Source organism: Nyctibius grandis, chromosome Z (genome assembly GCF_013368605.1).
Source record: "Nyctibius grandis isolate bNycGra1 chromosome Z, bNycGra1.pri, whole genome shotgun sequence".
NCBI classification, from domain to species: Eukaryota; Metazoa; Chordata; class Aves; order Nyctibiiformes; family Nyctibiidae; genus Nyctibius; species Nyctibius grandis.
Genome location: NC_090695.1, coordinates 2,773,297 through 2,790,809, shown reverse-complemented (window position 1 = coordinate 2,790,809; position 17,513 = coordinate 2,773,297). Strand labels below are relative to the sequence as shown.

Below are 17,513 nucleotides of genomic sequence, written 5' to 3'. Positions count from 1 at the left end.
TTATGATCTGAGAAATTACTGTTTTTATAGCACACTAAATAAAACCTGCTATTCGAGCTGGAGGTTTATTAGTAAAGGTGATTTTGCCATAGCTGGGGTGGGAGGGGAGGAAGGAGAGATGAGGGATGGACATCAAAGCAGAGATAAGTGTCATTCAGAAAAAGCACAGCAATGCCCCCAAAATTTGGTGGCACTCATCATCACCTCACCTAACATTGCTACAGAAATATTTTATGTCTTTTTTGTTGTTGTTTTTGTTGCTCTGAAACATTATTGCTAGCCTGGGTGAATTTTGCCAGTGGGAATGCCTTTGCTATGGGTGTGGTGGGGAGCCTGCAAAAGCATCTGGGTGGAAGAGGCATCTGCAGGGAGCTGAATCCAGGGGATGGTAAAATAGCTTCTTACAGGAGAGCATTCAGGTTTAGCCAGGGCAGCTTGTGATTTTGCTGCTGCCCAAAATCACCACTGTTAGAGTCTTGAAAGAGGACTTGCAGGTAGGCATTAGCATCCTCATAGCACATGTCCATGCCTCAGGCATCCCAGTGCAATGCTGGATGTCTTTCTTCAAACCTGCCTTCCTTAGGGTTGCAAACGAAAATCTCCTGATTGAGGTTTAAAATCCTCAACAACTATGTCAGAGAGGCATCACCTCTAGTCCAGAAACAGAGACATCTGCCACGCATTTGATATCTTCAACATGTGCAGCAAATTTCTCCAGTTACCACCTTATGCGGTTGCTGCCAGTTCGGGGAAAAAAGGGAGAGGGATCACTTTTTATCTGCCAACAGTGGTGCAAAATAGGCACAGGTTACAGGCAAAGTGGGAGGATAAAGCTTCTGAAACTCCACTCATCCTGTAGCCTTTTGCAAATGGCGCAGGTTTCACTACATGCCTGCTTGGGTAGTTAGAAGGACTACATGCAGTACAAGGGACAATGATTGTACTGCTATTCCCTTCCATCAGAAGGTAATTATTTTATTGGTGAAAACAAAGGAGAAACCCACTTGGGAGTTTGATCTGAGACCAGATACTTGAGAGAGTCCAGAACATGTCCCATCTCCAGATGGTACACCCCACACCATTCGCTGGCTTTGCACGCAGTGTAGTGACTTTTCAGTGTGTAACCAGTGGAGCCAGAAATTTGTCACATATGACCTCTTTAGGCAGATTTTCCAAAGGGAATGAACCTCCCACATTTTGCTGGAGATGACTGAAGTTCATTTTTTTTCAGGGTGAATTTGCTGAAGGCACAGGCAATGCTCTCTCTGAATTCATGGTACAGGACTCAGATCTTAATGCAGGAGGGTGGGAAGACACTGGGTATTTGACCTCTTCTGCAAATTTTCATGAGAATTAACTCAGCTGCACCAGATAGATGTTCTGGCAGATTTCTGGACTTTTTGCTAATGCTGTTGCACATGCAATACTTCATGCTAGACCTTAGTTGCAATCAGAATGCTTTGAAAGAATTCATCTGTTGGTCAGTAACTGCTAAATGAAGTGCATGCTAAAAGAATGATGAGCTTACTGACTGGAGCTCACAGCTTTTATGAGCTTCTCTAAATGCCTGTTTTCAGGTGAATTCAGCATCTCCTTGACATTTAAGGACTCAATTTATAATCAAATTATTTAACTCTAGTGGAAGAATCACTAGCTTCAATGGAAAAGCCATTTATATTTCCCCCATCCCTTGGAAAAAAAAAAAAAAGTATTCAGGGTAGCACTGTAATTCCTACAGTAAATGAAGGATAAAAGAAATCTTTCAATGCAAATTAAGCACTGCAGGCTTTTAAAAATTATACCAGAAACTTACGGTGCACAGCTGCTCACATCCTTATTTCCAATTTAGTTATTTGAGACATGGTGAAGCATTAATGTCCTAAACAAACCTTTCAGAGATGAATATCCCTTACTGCTCATGTTTATGCAGGTCCCAGCCTGTCTTGGGATTGTTCTACTGTTTGATTTTGGTCAAGTTATTATACAGATATACATTGCCCTCTACAACTTGAAATTACAGAGCAAAGTAAAAGAGAAGAGCAGGGTGAGATAGAAACCTGGACGTGCAACATATAGTTACACACCAGGAAGAGTACATTGAGTTCCATGGAACTATACCACTTCTGAAGAGATGGAAGTATGTTTCATATATTGAATAATAAATCCTTAATATCACTACTGCTGTTAAGTGCATTAGCAAAGCTTGTGGACAAATGGCAGCATGCAGTTGAGCAAAGGCATCTTGCTCTGCAAGCCCTGGGTCCGTGGACGTAATGTCTGAAACGCTCGCTTAAAAATCTTTGCACTGGCTTGAGGACAAGGACCAAACCAGGGTTATCTCACCAGATGAATGGGCAAAATTGTATAAGTCCCATTGTAGTCCACCTTAGCTGGTGCCCAATTGTTCTCTCCCAGCTGCCTAAACTGAAGCGGCAAACTGTGTTATGCTTAAACACGATATTTAAACTGCATTGTTATGTCGGTGGTGATGTGCTCTTTGTTGGAGATGACAAAAAAATCCCATTGTTTAGAGTTTTCCCAGACTTGGTGCTTAATACAAAGCCCTGAAAAGAGCAGGATTGTTTAAACATTTGGTAAAGAAAATATGTTCAGATATGGGTCTATGCTACTAGCAAGGAGCAGATCAGCCTGCAGCATCAAATCCTACCTTTATAAATTCAACATGTTGTTGCAATTTGCCCAAATAAAATCCTCAGTCCCTGTATGTGGAAAATGGAAGTGTCTGAAATCCAGCAGAAGATTGAAATAGTGTGCAAATCATCCAGTTTAAACCTGGTAGCAAAATTAATTTGGAATAACTTTGGAATTTCTGAATTATTTAGCAAATCATGATACTTTACCAGGAATGCATGAAAAATTATGATTTGCAACCATGTGAGCGTCTTTGGACCCTTCAGCAGTCTCTGTGCATTGCTGTGTCTTGTCCTTGAGGATAAGTGCTTTAGATAGGTATTCTCAAAACAATTATAATGTAAAAGCCTGAACTTCAGTTTCTCTGTATTGACATGATTACACAGATATCTCAGGGAAGACAGAGCTACATAGCAATGAGAGTGCAAATCTCGAAGGACCTCCAGCAGCTTCAGTGAAGATCCTCCTGATTTGCAGGAGACTTGCACCACAGCCTGTGATGGTTGTGTTAGGTGAATGGACACAAACAGGTGATGCTTTGCTTTTAATTAACCCGCTCCCACCCCATGCTGTGTCTTGCTCTCAAGTAGTCCCCCTGCAGATTTGTGTTAATTCCTGCCTCTCGTTCAATGTCTAATGAATGATCCTCACTCCTGTGGGTGTGGTGGTGTCTGGTCTTTGTGCTACTGAAGACTTAAGCAGCTGGGGAAGGAGTAAACTCTGGGAGCGATAAACTTGACAAACTGTTCTGGAAAATCACACTTGTTTGGGATGATACTGATGAATTTTATGTTAGTGCCTGCTGACATGTTTTCCATTAGTATTTGAATTGGAATTAAAGCCCCTGCATCAGTTCTGAACCAGATTCAGTAGGGTTTCTCAGAAGACACTGCTGGTGCTTGCACTTCCAGCAAGTGTCATATGCTAGTTTGTGATCCCTCCTCCCTGGTTAGAGTCACTGAGCACATAAAGGACTTCCTGAAACCATTTCAGACACTTGCTATTATGAACTAACCTGACTTGATCACAGGCCTCTCTTATAAATTGATCACATTTCATGTCAATGACTGCTCAACCTATAAATCATCAGGCCAGTGTTAACTTCCCTTGAACCTGGTGTCTCCTCTGCTTGGCATCTTTTATTTACAGAGCAATACTACCCCAGGAAGGCTCTGTGTACTCACCAAACTACATGAAATATCTCCAACCTGTAGTTCTGATTAGAGCCTTCGAGTGGGCAGTTTGCAGCTGTCCCATTGGGACACAAGAAGAAATGCTCAATTTTGAGCAAAAGTGTGAGCTGAGCCATGATTATTTATTCATGTGTCAGAGCTGGAAATCTCAGGTTTTTCTTTCTCTCAAAGGGTTTTCTTCTCCAGTAACATGTTTTCATGCATGTCTAGGAAGCAGAAACGGAAGAGAAAGCTTTTTCAAGAGGAACAAATCACCTGGATCTTTTCCCGTTTTCAGGAGCTCCTTGCAAAGGAAAGTCTGATTTTTTTCAGAAGGCAGGTGCCCATTGCATTTTCCACTTAACCTCAGTGCCGCCAGATTTATTCGTTCAGTCTCGAAAATCTCAGGTTGACCTTTTGCTGGGCACCAAAGGTCTGTTATCAGCAATCTCTGGATATAAGTATAAGAGTCAAGTATAAGCTTAAGTTAAAGCAGGTATGAATTCTGGCTTGCCTTTGCTCTGAGCTGGCTCAGGAAGGTCCAGTTTGCTTGCAATATCGCTGCCATGGCAGAGTGCTGTGCCTGAGCTAATATCCTTCTCTGCATGGCTTGGAGACAACACCTGGTGACCCAGCATCTAGCCAATCCAGGTGGCAAGCAGAGCAAATGCCCCACATACGTCCAAGCAGTCACAGCTTCACTCCATGGATTTCCAATTAGATGCCATCTCCTGGTTGCCAAAACTGCTACCAAAAATGGCTTACAAGTTCCTAGACCACACAGAGGTATTATACGGTGTTTTGATGAGATTTGTTCTCTCTGGAGAGACAGAGGTGCCCCTGTGATAAAAGCAAGCACTTCCCAAGACCGTGATTCTAAGTGACATTATTTGTTTAGGAAAACGTTTCCTCTTTTTCTTTTCCTTTTTTTTTTTTTTAATTTTATTTCCAGCCTATGAAGAAGATAACAAAGGATGGTATGTCCCCAAAGCACACTCTGATGTGTCACTGTGGATGCCAGTCCCCACAGACGCTCCCGATGTTATTAATTTTTAAAACAAACTTGCTGATTGAGGTTCTGACTGCCTTTAAATTGTCTCTACAAGGAGACTGTGTACTAATTAACCCACAGAAACAATCAATGATGTACCTTTTTCAAGTTTCAGGGTGATTAGAATATGAAAATGAAGAGCACAATGGTGCAGATGTTTTAAAATCACAGCAGACAGCAATTAGTGACATGGGAACCAGCTGCTTATCTCTCCAGATAAAGCCTCTTAATAGGGAATTACACTTGAGGAGCCATTACACAGATGGATCTGCGAATGATTTAAAGAGGGGGCGTTGTAGTATTAACTTTGATTTGCAAGCCAGATTCTTGACAAGCTTTATGTGTGTTACCTCCTTGGAAAGGTGCATTTGGAGCAGTGGGGTACCATCCCCTGTAAGCAATCAGGTTTTTTTTCAGGTGATGGATTTCTTTAATTGCATATGTTATCATTATTGTTATTTTTAGTTATATTCATTTTTATTTGGATTATTTTATTATTATTATTAATTATTATTATTATTATTATTATTATTATTATTATTATTATTTTAGTAAGCTCTTGGTTTGGTTGCTGGCAACTGCTCCCACTTTTTGCTTTGGGACTGGAAGCAGCATGTGGATTTAGAGAGAAGCTCAGGCAAGGGAACGGGAAGGCAGAGTGAGACTTCCAGTAATCAAATGAAAAGAGTCTCTGAGGGATGGATTCTGCTGCCGGGTACCGCTTGCAGAGTAGGGTGCCGTTCATCATGGGACTGATATAGTCTCATCCCCTCAGTTGCAAGGGCTGCATGCCAGAATAAAACTGTTAAGAGGAGTAATCACCTCTGTGGGCGCAGAATTGTGTGAGTCTGGCAAGACAGGTGTAAACACCCAGTCTCACCTCCTCTGCTCTCTGGCCAGGGCCCTTCAGTTGCCAGTATAATGGATGTATCCTGGTCATAGGTCTACCCACCATTGCCAAAGCTGAGGACTGAACCTCGTGAGTTTGGCATTAAAATGATATACTTCCAATAACAGGATTCAAACTTTATATTTTCAGTCTGCGGTTTAGCATGTGCTGGATCATGTTGCTCAAACTTCTTTGCAGTTATGAAAACGATTAGCTTCTTTATGTGTATTTTATTTTCTTTAAAGGAAAGATGGGATTATTACCCACTAAGCACATCCAGTAAACTGAATATCCAGAGAAATATTGACCAAGTCTGGTGACACGTGGGTTGAGTTATGCTTCTACTTTCACAAAAGAAGGAGGAGCAGACTCCCAGTCCAGAATAGGAAGCTGCTGAAAAAAATCCCATTTAATGAAAAGGCAAACTACAAATAGAGGCAGGCACTGAAGTCTGAAGTATTTTTAGGGTCTCATAAACCAAAAAGCAAATAAAGGTAAATCCATTTTCATGAAAAAGCCCACCGTTCTTGATGCCGGTCTTGGCCATGCTGCCATAGGAACTGTATTCAAGTCAACAGCCCCTTGCCAAGCCCAATGGTGCTGCAGTATATTGCACACTTACTGATGAATAAAGTAATGAATTTGTGTGAAAGACATCAAGACACAGATTTCTGAAGAGCCCTGTTTGCCCTCATCCTACTGACAGTTCTGGCATCCTCCACTAGCTCAGCAGAGGCTTAGGTTAGCTGAGCTGAGGTTGTTGGCTTCTTAGGGTGGTGCTCACCCAGCAGCGAAAATTGAAGCCTGAACATTAGGACCAATGGGATCAGACAGCAACCCAGCTGGATACACAGGGAATAAAATACACTTGGCTGCGTTACTTTCAACTGATTTAGTAGTGCTTTTAGGTAAACAGACCCCACATATCCATTGCAGCCAGTGAAACACAACCTGCTGCAGCCAAATGATCTCTGGTTGCTGTGCTGCAGAAGAATTATTTTGGGGTGCTATGGACATGTCTGGCAAGGGAGAGCGAATAGTACGTGTTATACTGGAATAAGTTGCATGAGGAAACCCAGTGGACTGTTATGTGCTTAGGCAGATATATAGTTTTGATATCCTGCTTAGGAAATGGAGTCCTCTGATCCTGCAGACTGGTGATTTTTTGAAGGCCTGTTGAAATCAGAGTGCTTATCCGTGTGATTAAATGCCTCCAGAGTTGGCACTTTTGATGACATAGGCATATCTTTCTTCAGAATTGTAAGATAGATGTTGTGGTAGCCTGTGGTGCTGGAGTAATGACAAGGCTATCGTTAGGGATATGTTGGAAGTTGCATCATCATTTTATAATGTGCAGGCCAAGGAAATGAGGCTGGAGGAGCCAAGCGATATATCAGCATTCATCACTGATATATAGCTGGCCTCTCAGTTCTGAGCCCTTATTAACTGCCTTAAAATATAGATCAGAGATTATTGCTCCTTTTAAACTAGAGATTTCTCTGTGTGTCGTGGACTTGGAGGGACCAGGGTGTTTCCAGTGTGTTATGTTTTCACTCACTGCTGTAACCCTCTTTCTTTTTTTTTTTTTTTTTTGCTTCCAAATGAAATTTTTCAGGTAATTTAGTTTCACAGCTCAGCATTTTGGAAATAACATAGGTATAAGGAGTTGCTTTAATTGCAGCTGTAAGGCCAGGATCTTTGCAGAAACAGCCCAGTCCTGCTTCCGTGTGGGTCCTGGGGGCCAAGGTTGCCCTCAGCCCATCATTTCCGAGGCTTTTCCAAGTCACAAATCGTGTTACCTCAGGAAGGTGATGTTTCATGTGAGGCTTGGGTGGAGGGCACCCACCTCCAGCCCACTGGGACCTCACCAGGGGTTGGCCACCTCCAGCATACCTCCTCATGCCCAGCTGACAGCGCACCTAGCCTGGTGGCCTCAGGGCAGGAGAAATCCCAAACAGCTGAGGTAAAATGAAGCTCAGGAGCTTTGTGATCAGTTAAAAAAAAATAAAATAAAAACAAACTAACAAACTTCAGTGCCAGAGCTTCTGATTTCCTTTCAACCCCTCCCTGGCCTCATCCCAAGGACGTGAACACTGGTGGGCTCCATTTTCCAAAGTAGGGCATCAGCGGCATGGGTTGTGGCTGCTGCGCACTGTGTGGCTTGCACAGGAGGCCGCTGTGAGGAGGAGAAGGAGGAGGAGGAGGAACTGATTCATTCCCCAAGGGCTGTTTATGCTTTCGGCTCTTTTCTCAGGCTGAAGAAACCGAGTGTCGCTTGCCCGTGACATCTGCAGCTCCACCACAGCTGCATGCTTTCATTTTCTCACTCCACAATTCCTGGAAATCTCTGCTTTCCCTGAGCATGGCTGGTCCATGTGCACGACAGCTGAACTGTCCGCAGGATTTAAAAGTCCCTGATTACTCCTCATACGATGGACTGGAACAGCTTCATTGTTGTTGCCTATTCCAGAAAAGTCACATGCCCATTTTTTTATGCACATGAACATCAATTTGCCAATAACATGTATGTTTACTGGTCATTAAATAATGCACCACGGGCTTGGGGGTGTTTAGCACTTTTCAAATCCCTCTGAAGTTGTTCAGAACTGGAGACACCTTGTTTCCCAGCTCAAAACCCTCTTATGATGACAGCCTCCTTGCCCCAAAGCCTCTATTGCAAACACCCCAAACAGGGACATAACGTAATGCTGCTGATTGATAGAAACTTAATTGTAACAGGGTGTTTGCGGAAACACGAGACACTTAGCAGTTGTTTTCTATTGTTCTTTCCTTGGTTGCACATTTATTTTAAGTGTCTCATCATTTATTTGGCATTTGGAACAGTGTCATTACAGTTTGTTAAGAACAGTTTTTTGCAGTACTAGGTGAACAAAATCAGTTGCACAGTTTGATCCAGAGCTTTACAAAAAAAAAAGCTCCTAAATGTAACAGGAGAAAACAAATGGCTAGAAGAGGTCAGTTAATGAAAGTAAAAAAAAAAAACAAACTTTGTTTTTTGCTTTAGGAGACTTTTCAAAATGTTACAGCCGTAGCAAACATAATTTCTTTAGCTAAAGGAGGACCACCAAGAAAAAGAAGTAGACTTTCTTTTGCTCTGTAACAGTCTGTAGCATAGTTCTGCCCTTACTGTAACCTCTGCGGCTTGAAGAGCTGCTGTTGGATTAGAAATCATATTGAAAATATCTCTTACCAACACTGCAAATAGCAGATTATTAAAATAGAAAGGGAGTAATGCAAATCTTGAACCTGCCAAGTGTGCCTCACACACTTGATGCTATGCATATGATTTTAAGCACTGAGTGTATGGGGGTGACTTCTATGTGGAAGTTTAAGCAAGCAAATCTTTGCAGATTCTGGCTTCATAGGGAAGCGAACTCATGGGCTTTCCTCTTGTTTGTTACAACTTCTGAGATAATTTTGCATTTTTCTTGCTTACAACAATGAACTTAATTGCTGTTGTTGAGCATCAAGTTCTGTGAGAGATTATTTTTTACGAAAAAGGGATTCTCACCAGGAGGCTGAGTTGCAGCATTCATCCATTGAAAGGGAGTATTTTACTTGTGTTTTAAATTAAAAATCAATAGAATATGTTTCCTTAGCAATTTAGCATTTATAGAAATATTTCCATTGTTTTTAGAGTGGGAAAACAAACCGTGTTTACAGTGCATGAATCTAAATGCAAATTTGACTAAAGTATAAGAAGACTTTATAAAGGCTCCTAACCCTTACAAGGACGTTGGTTAGGAAGAGTTGTCATTCACTGCACAGATAAAGAGCTGCAACTAGGGGTTATGAATGGACTGATAAACTAATTCGTTTCTTTTGCTATTTATTTTCTGCTACCTTCCAGGTTTATGACAGGCCACAAAAACATTCTACTCTGCACTATGATCCAGGCCTCCAACAAGACTTCACCGGTGACACCTTAAAATTGAAGCACCAGCAGAAAAGTAGCAACCAGCACCATCTTGACTGGTCAGCAAGCTCTGATACTGGATCTGCTTCTCAAAGTTGCTTCATCAACACAGAACCCAGTCGAGAAGCAGTTAGTGCCACCAAGGTCTCTGCTCCAGAGCCAGGAGTTTCCTTCAGCAAATCCCAAGCAAAGAAATCCTGCACCAGCAGCACATGGGGGCAGCTGTCAGCCAGTAGTAAAGACCTTGCCATTTGCAGTACAGTCCCATCACCCAACAATATCAGCACGGCCACCCAGCTGAGCAATGCCTCCGAGTGCAATGGGCTTTTGCCTCTCGGTGATCAAGAGGGAGGTGTACTGCTGGAGGCCCCCGATCAGCCCACTGGGAGTACAAAGAAGAAGTCCAGCAAAAAGGACTTGATAAGTCAAACCATCCAAACCGCAGACATCGAATGGGTGAAGAGTGCTCAGAAAGCATTTGACAGCAAATCCCATGAGAGCACAGAAGGGAAAAAGGAGTCTTATTCGATGGACAGTGTGTTGGATACATCACCCTTAAAGCAGAATCCCACTTCTGCCAGCAGTTGTGAAAGTGACACCAGTCACGTACGAATTACTATCCCAATAAAGTCTCCGACAACAGATACGTCTGGCCACAAAAGGAAAAAAAGGCAATCCACAAAATCTTCCACAGAGAAAACTATCCAGGAGAAAAGCCTGCCTTCTGCACTTGCTATGAGCAGTGAAGTAGCAAACAGGCCTAGCTCTCAACCAGAGGGGAGTAAAAAAGATCTTCGAGCCACAAAGCTAGGGAAAGTGATTGAAAATGAGTCCTCCTTAGTAGCTATCGACAGCGGCATGCTCACTGACAAAGCTTCCCCCAACAGTGCCACCAGACTCAGAAAACCTGTAGCTGTGACATCCACTCTCCTACCCACTGACCTTCCCACAACTGGGAAATTATCTGAGGTCCAGCACCCCAAACATGCAGCTAAGCGGCGATGGACCTGCAGCAAACCTAAATCTATCCTTCGGGAGACCTCCATGACAACATCTGAGAAGCTGATGGTGGAGCCTCCTTCAGCCTACCCCATCACACCATCCAGCCCTCTGTATACCAATACAGACAGTCTTACTGTGATCACACCTGTCAAGAAAAAAAGAGGACGACCAAAGAAACAGCCTTTGCTCACTGTTGAAACCATTCATGAGGGAACTTCCACCAGCCCAGTGAGTCCAATCAATTGCGAATTTCCTGGAACAAAGAAAAGGAAGAGGAGGCGGAATCTGGCCAAGTTGGCCCAGATGGTCCCAGGAGAGGACAAGTCCATCAGTGAACTCAAGTTTCACAAAAAGGTCGGGAAGCTTGGGGTCTTGGATAAGAAGACCATCAAGACCATTAATAAAATGAAGACCCTCAAGAGGAAGAATATTCTCAATCAGATCTTGTCCTCCTGCTCCAGCAGCATAGCTCTGAAAGCAAAAGTCCAGCCACCGTCTAGTGCTGGGCCAACCACCATTGATGCCAGACTAGGGAAGCAGATCAATGTCAGCAAGAGGGGGACTATCTACATTGGTAAAAAACGGGGCAGAAAGCCAAGAGCAGAACTGCAGCCTCAGCCAGACGAACCTAAGACAGCCATCAAGCACTCAAGGCCTGTTTCCAGCCAGCCAGAAAACCCAGCAGTGCCTTCCAACCTGCAGTCACTTGTGGCATCGTCACCAGCAGCTATTCATCCACTTTCGACACAGTTAGTGGGGACTAACGGCAACCTTAGCCCTGCAAGCACTGAAACAAATTTTTCAGAGTTAAAAACTATGCCAAATCTTCAACCTATCAGTGCTCTTCCTACAAAAACTCAGAAAGGAATGCACAGTGGAACTTGGAAGCTGTCTCCACCCAGGTTAATGGCTAATTCACCTTCCCACCTCTGTGAAATAGGTTCTCTGAAAGAAGTCACGCTGTCACCAGTGAGCGAGTCTCATAGCGAGGAAACCATACCGAGCGACAGTGGGATAGGTACAGACAACAACAGCACTTCTGACCAAGCCGAGAAAAGCTCAGAATCCCGACGGAGATACTCTTTTGATTTCTGCACCCTGGACAATCCAGAGGCTATCCCATCTGACACCAGCACAAAGAACAGGCATGGTCACCGGCAGAAACATCTCATTGTGGATAACTTTCTCTCTCATGAGAGTATTAAAAAGCCAAAGCACAAGAGGAAAAGGAAAAGCCTGCAGAACAGAGATGACCTCCAGTTTCTGGCAGACCTTGAGGAACTCATCAATAAGTTTCAAGTGTTCAGGATTTCCCATAGAAGTTACACATTTTATCATGAAAATCCATACCCCAGCATCTTCAGGATTAATTTTGATCACTACTATCCTGTGCCATATATCCAGTATGACCCATTGCTCTATCTTCGCAGGACCTCTGACATGAAGTCTAAGAAGAAGCGTGGTAGACCTGCCAAAACCAATGACACCATGACAAAGGTGCCTTTTTTACAAGGGTTTGGTTACCCTATTCCCAGTGGGAGTTACTATGCACCCTATGGAATGCCTTACACATCAATGCCTATGATGAATCTTGGTTACTATGGTCAGTATCCAGCTCCTTTGTACCTGTCTCACACGCTCGGAGCGGCTTCCCCATTTATGAGACCTACAGTGCCCCCACCCCAATTCCATGCAAGCTCTCATATGAAGATGTCCACCACTGCCAAGCATAAAGCGAAACACGGAGTGCACCTACCAACACCAGTGGGAATGGGCCTTGGGGACATGCAGTCCTCTTTGGCTCCTCCAAAGGTTGGAGGAACAAGCCTTTCAAGTGGCCGACTTCACAAAAGGAAACACAAACATAAGCACAAGCATAAGGATGAGCGGATATTGGGGACACACGAAGATCTGAGTGGTCTTTTTGCTAGCAAGTCCACTGGCTTCTCTAGCCATGCGATCAATGAAAGGCTGAGCGGCTCAGATAAAGACCTCTCCTTGCTCAATGAGAAAAGCAAGCATAAGGAGAAGCAGAAGCACCAGCATTGTGAAACCGGACACAAAGGCTCAAAGAGCAACTTTGAAGTGGATACGCTGTCTACGTTATCACTTTCTGATGCCCAGCAGTGGACACAGAGTAAAGATAAAAGTGACTCAAGCAATGATCCCATTGACTCTTGCACAAAGAGATACTCTGGTAATACTGAGAGTAATGGAAGGTCAGAGTCCCTGGACATGTTTGGTGAAATGAATTCCTCGAGTGAGAAGCGGGATAATGATGCAAGTGGGAATAAAAGAAGAAGCTTTGAAGGGTTTGGAACTTACAGGGAAAAGGACATTCAGCCCTTCAGGACAAATAGGAAGGACAGAAGTACTTATGATTTGTCAGCCTCTTCAGGTAAACTCTGCTTTATTTTATTTTACTTTACTGCATTTAATTTTTAATGCTGAACAAAGACGGACTTGCCATTTACAGCAAATATATTTATGAGTCAACACCTTCCCTGGTATTTTGTAGTTGACTCCCATTCTGCATCCAAACTTTGGGAAGATCGACAAGAAAGTTGACCACACATTAAACCAAAACGTTTAAAAGTCTTTGAGTTGTTACACAGCATTTTTATAAATATTTGTCCTGCCTTTACCTATCTCTCATAGCTTGTTGCGCTTCCTCCAAAAATCTCACCGTTGCATTCTGCAACAGCAGCAATTATAATACCTGTTGGCAAGGTAGGCATCCCTCTTATTGGTGTCTGATATCACGGGGTGATAGTTGTTGCCCAGTCTTTGGGAGAACAGCCACGGTACTCTGCTCTGGCCCACAAAGCATACAAAATCTATTTGTTGATGGGATGGGCCAGATGCGTGGGAAGTTGTGGAGCTAGGTCAGTGTCCCATGACTGGTGTGGTGTACTGCTGATCCAGAGGGACCCATCACGGTGATAGCTGGGCTGAATATATGGAGACCCTGAGTACAATCCTAGTGTAAATCTGTCACTTCCAGTCAGCAGGTGTCATGTAAAGTAATTATCCTGAGCACTGAGTGGCTGTGGGAAGGGACTGGTGTCATGGAAACAGTAGACTCTAGCCAATTGACTCTGAAGAGTTTTAGGACTCATGACTTGGAAATATAAGCTGGGTAGATGAGGAGGGAGGAAGCTCCTTTCGGCTGCTAAGGACATCTGTTCCTCTCCTGCAGAGGGGGAAAAAAGAAAGGAATCTGAATCTTGTCATAGAGACTGAATTGTGCTTTACAATAGGGAGTTGCTTTTGTGATGACACAGAGGCAGGTGTTTTGCTGCAATATAAATGCATTTAGCTTGGGAGCAAGCCCAGAGCTCCTGCACCATCAGATGTTTATCACAAAGCAGATTTCACACTTGGTTCTGGAAAAGGGTGAGCTTTACTGAACCAGCCAGTGGTGGATGAGATTCTGATGTGCTAAAAAAGAGCTTCAAAGAAACGTAATTCGTAGCCTCCAAAATGAAAAGAGAATCAGCTGAGAACACAGAGGGAGCAGAGAATTTGTATAACCTGCCAATGTAAGGCTCTTAAGTTTTTTATTGACTTGTAACTGATTGAGGTCCAAAGACTGTTCATGCTTAAGCCACCTAGACATTTCCATTTCCTCCACTGAGACAAGGATCTGGACTATAGCAATGAAAAGCAGCCTAAAATGAGAGCTTATCCCATGAAAACATTCCCATTCATGATACTGTACTATATCAGACCAATTGTGACACCCAGAAATGAGACAGAAATATTGGAAAAGAGACTGAATTCAGTCACTGGTTTTATCAGGGTTACTACACGCCTGACAAAGATCAAAATTATTCTCCACCAAGTGCTGCGGTGGCTATTGCATTAAGGAAATTGTGTCCTAGCAGACAAGGATTAAGAGTTTTCAAAATTTTTAACAAGGCTATTTCTCAGGTTTTTAGTGGAAGTTACTGATTTCACAGTTTGATAACAATTGAATTTGCAGCCTTTTTGCTTTCTGACCAGAAGGTGTTTGCTAAACCTGTACTTTCAAATTTGGTATATTTCACTTAGGCACAGCAAATTGCCAAGAGAAAGTTCTCAGCACTGCTGAACCCAAATGAGTTTCCAAAGTAGGGGCATGATCCCCACCAGTCTGACCTGGAAATAAAATTGGTAAAGAAAAAGTCCATTTCATGTTATTTTCCTTCAGTTTATTGTCCATGATGATAAAAACATAAGATGGAGTGGTAGAACTTGCAGTAGGAGCTCCATCAGATTTGCTCTTTAAACTTTTAAAACTGGTTCTCATTTAAAATAAAATTACTATATTTGTTTATTTTTACTTTTCATTATTACAACTGCACATCGTTCCTCATGACCTAATCCATCAAGTCACAGATTATGAACTGGTTTCTTCATTGTCAAGCTATTATTTAGATGGAAAAATCATCAGCAGTTAGCTAAGCAGAGCCAGCTAACCAGAGCCATACCTTGCACTACAAGGGAAAATATTAAAACTGAACAGCTCTGCCAAGAAAGGCCTGGAGCCAAGACTGCTCATTAAAGCCTAGGAACATCTGTCTGCTTATGACTGTCTAAGATCTCAGTGCAGCTTTTTTTCCTCTATGCCTTTGACCTTCACTGGGATTCCCAACAGAGGTCCACACTTGAGTCTAGCCATAACTATTAACTGGTTCCCACTGAGGAGGGATTAAACTTTTCCATGATAACCTTGACCTTCTTTCTCCTAATTCACCTTGCATTTCCCTGAGGTGGCTAAACAGTGATTGACTAATCATAAAAATAAAAGGTAAAAGGAAAAAAAAGCCCTATGAGAACATATAGCTCTGTCCCAGGAGGCGATTTCCATAGCCTGATTGCTTTTGCCATTCGGTATTTGTCATCTTTCACAATATAAAAATAACTTATAACAGAGATAAGAGGAGACATCCTGAATATTCAGATGAAAGCTGAAAATAGATTTATATCACAATTTCAGTGTTATCTTTACTGCATGGGCATTTTGGCATCCTCAGTAATGCCATTTGCAACTTCATTGTATGTTGCTGGAGATGAAATATGCAGCAAAACCCACCCACGCTCTGTAGAGATATCTGTGATAAGAGTGATAAGAGAACTATTTAGTGCTCTTTGGTGTTCAGGCATTGCAGTTTGTTTCAGTGTAGTGTGCTGGTGCAGGTGTCATTGTATTGTTGTTATTTTTATTTATTATTATCTGTGTTGTAACAACACTTAGCCATTTCTGAAACGTTCAGTGTTCCCTAGTGCTATGTAGTGGTCATGCATGTGGTAGAAGACAGTCCTGCCATATAACCTTAAAGCCTATGTATGATTTTACACTCTAGAAAGATTAGGATGTCAAGGGAAGAGTTGTCCCTCTTACTTTCTGGAGGAGCTGGTTGCAGCGCTGGCACAAGAATTCTGTACCAAGAGTGAAGGGTCCCATTGAGGGAGTGACACCAGCCACCTTGGTTGGCCACAGCAAATGTCCATTCCCTGTACTGCACCAGCTTGGACTATCACTGACCATTTGTTAGTGGGGACCTTGTGAGCTTTGGCTCATTTTACACCTCTTGGGACCTCTTGGGGTTAAACGTGCAATGTTTATGTTTATGGTTATTCTCCCAGTGCGCTGCCTATTTCTCCACCATTGTTCTGGAGAAACTAGAGTCCTTTCCATAAATACTAATTAATAACTCTTCCCACCTTCCTTCCCATCCACTCCCCATGACCTGTTGCTTCCTGCTGCATTTTTCTGAAATGGCTATTTTTGTAAGATTCCTTGTGGTCACCTAACCTTCCTGCATTTAGAAAGACTAATTAATCAGAACTAATTAAACCTTGCTTTCCTGTTTGGCTGATGCAGAAGACTAGTCCAGTGGCATTAGTCTGGGCTATAGGTAAGGATACAGCAGAAGGTGTTTCATATCCTGCCTTGCCACAATCATACTGTCACTTGGGCACATCCTAAACTGAACTTTCAAGTTGTGTGCACCAAGCATTGACTTAGTTGACTCCCTCCTTCCACTCCCCGCAGCCAGAGGTAACCTCATGCATTTGCAAAATGTTGTTGGGGCCCCTCTGGCACTCTGTGACCTGAGACACTGCTCACAGCTGGATGGCTGATCCTTTCATCTGCTCTCCAGCAGTTACTAAAGCCCCAGGTGAGAGACCCAGGGAGAGGCCACAGATTGGTGCCACAGCTGGGCTGGGGAGAGTGAGAGCAGAACTGTATTTTAAAGAGGTCCTCATAGCAAGCTCCACATCTCCTTGTCATGTGTCTGCCTGCTTTGCTTTTGTACATGTTACTGAAGAAGATGCATAGCTGATGAGCAGTCTCGATGCCATGGAAAAAAGCAGGAATGGTTCCCTCTTCCCTATTTCCTTAGGTGGGCAAATGAGGAAAAGGACATTTAACACTTTAAGGTGCGTAAACAAGGTAGAATCATAGAATAACAGAATCGTTTTAGTTGGAAAGGACCTTTAAGATCATCAAGTCCAGCTGTTAATCTAGCACTGCCAACCTGTCTGATTATGTTCTAGTTACAATCATTGCAGACCAGGATGTAGCTGGGGGTGAAGCAGAGGTCAAAAGTCACTATATGCAGGACTATATTTCTGTTTTTCTTTATAGTGAGACTAATCAAGGTCTATGCTACTTTACACTCACACTATTTCTGCCTCTTATTTTTTTTAAATGAAGATTATACAAGCAAATATTGCCTTGCTTGCATATTGGGCATCATGGCTCAAAGATCAGCTAATAAGTACATGGGTTTCATCAGATACAGCTCAGACACCACGCAC

The 17,513-nt window shown here is 42.9% G+C and overlaps 1 protein-coding gene across 3 annotated transcripts in view; it reads left to right on the top strand.

Moving 5' to 3' along the window:
- SETBP1 (SET binding protein 1) overlaps positions 1-17,513 on the top strand; it is a 261,399-nt gene that overhangs the window by 173,937 nt on the left and 69,949 nt on the right. For all 3 annotated transcript variants that reach the window (XM_068422708.1, XM_068422707.1, XM_068422706.1), the window contains one exon: positions 9,636-13,101. In XM_068422708.1, coding sequence (XP_068278809.1) covers positions 9,636-13,101 — 3,466 coding nt within the window. The remainder of the gene's footprint in view (positions 1-9,635; positions 13,102-17,513) is intronic.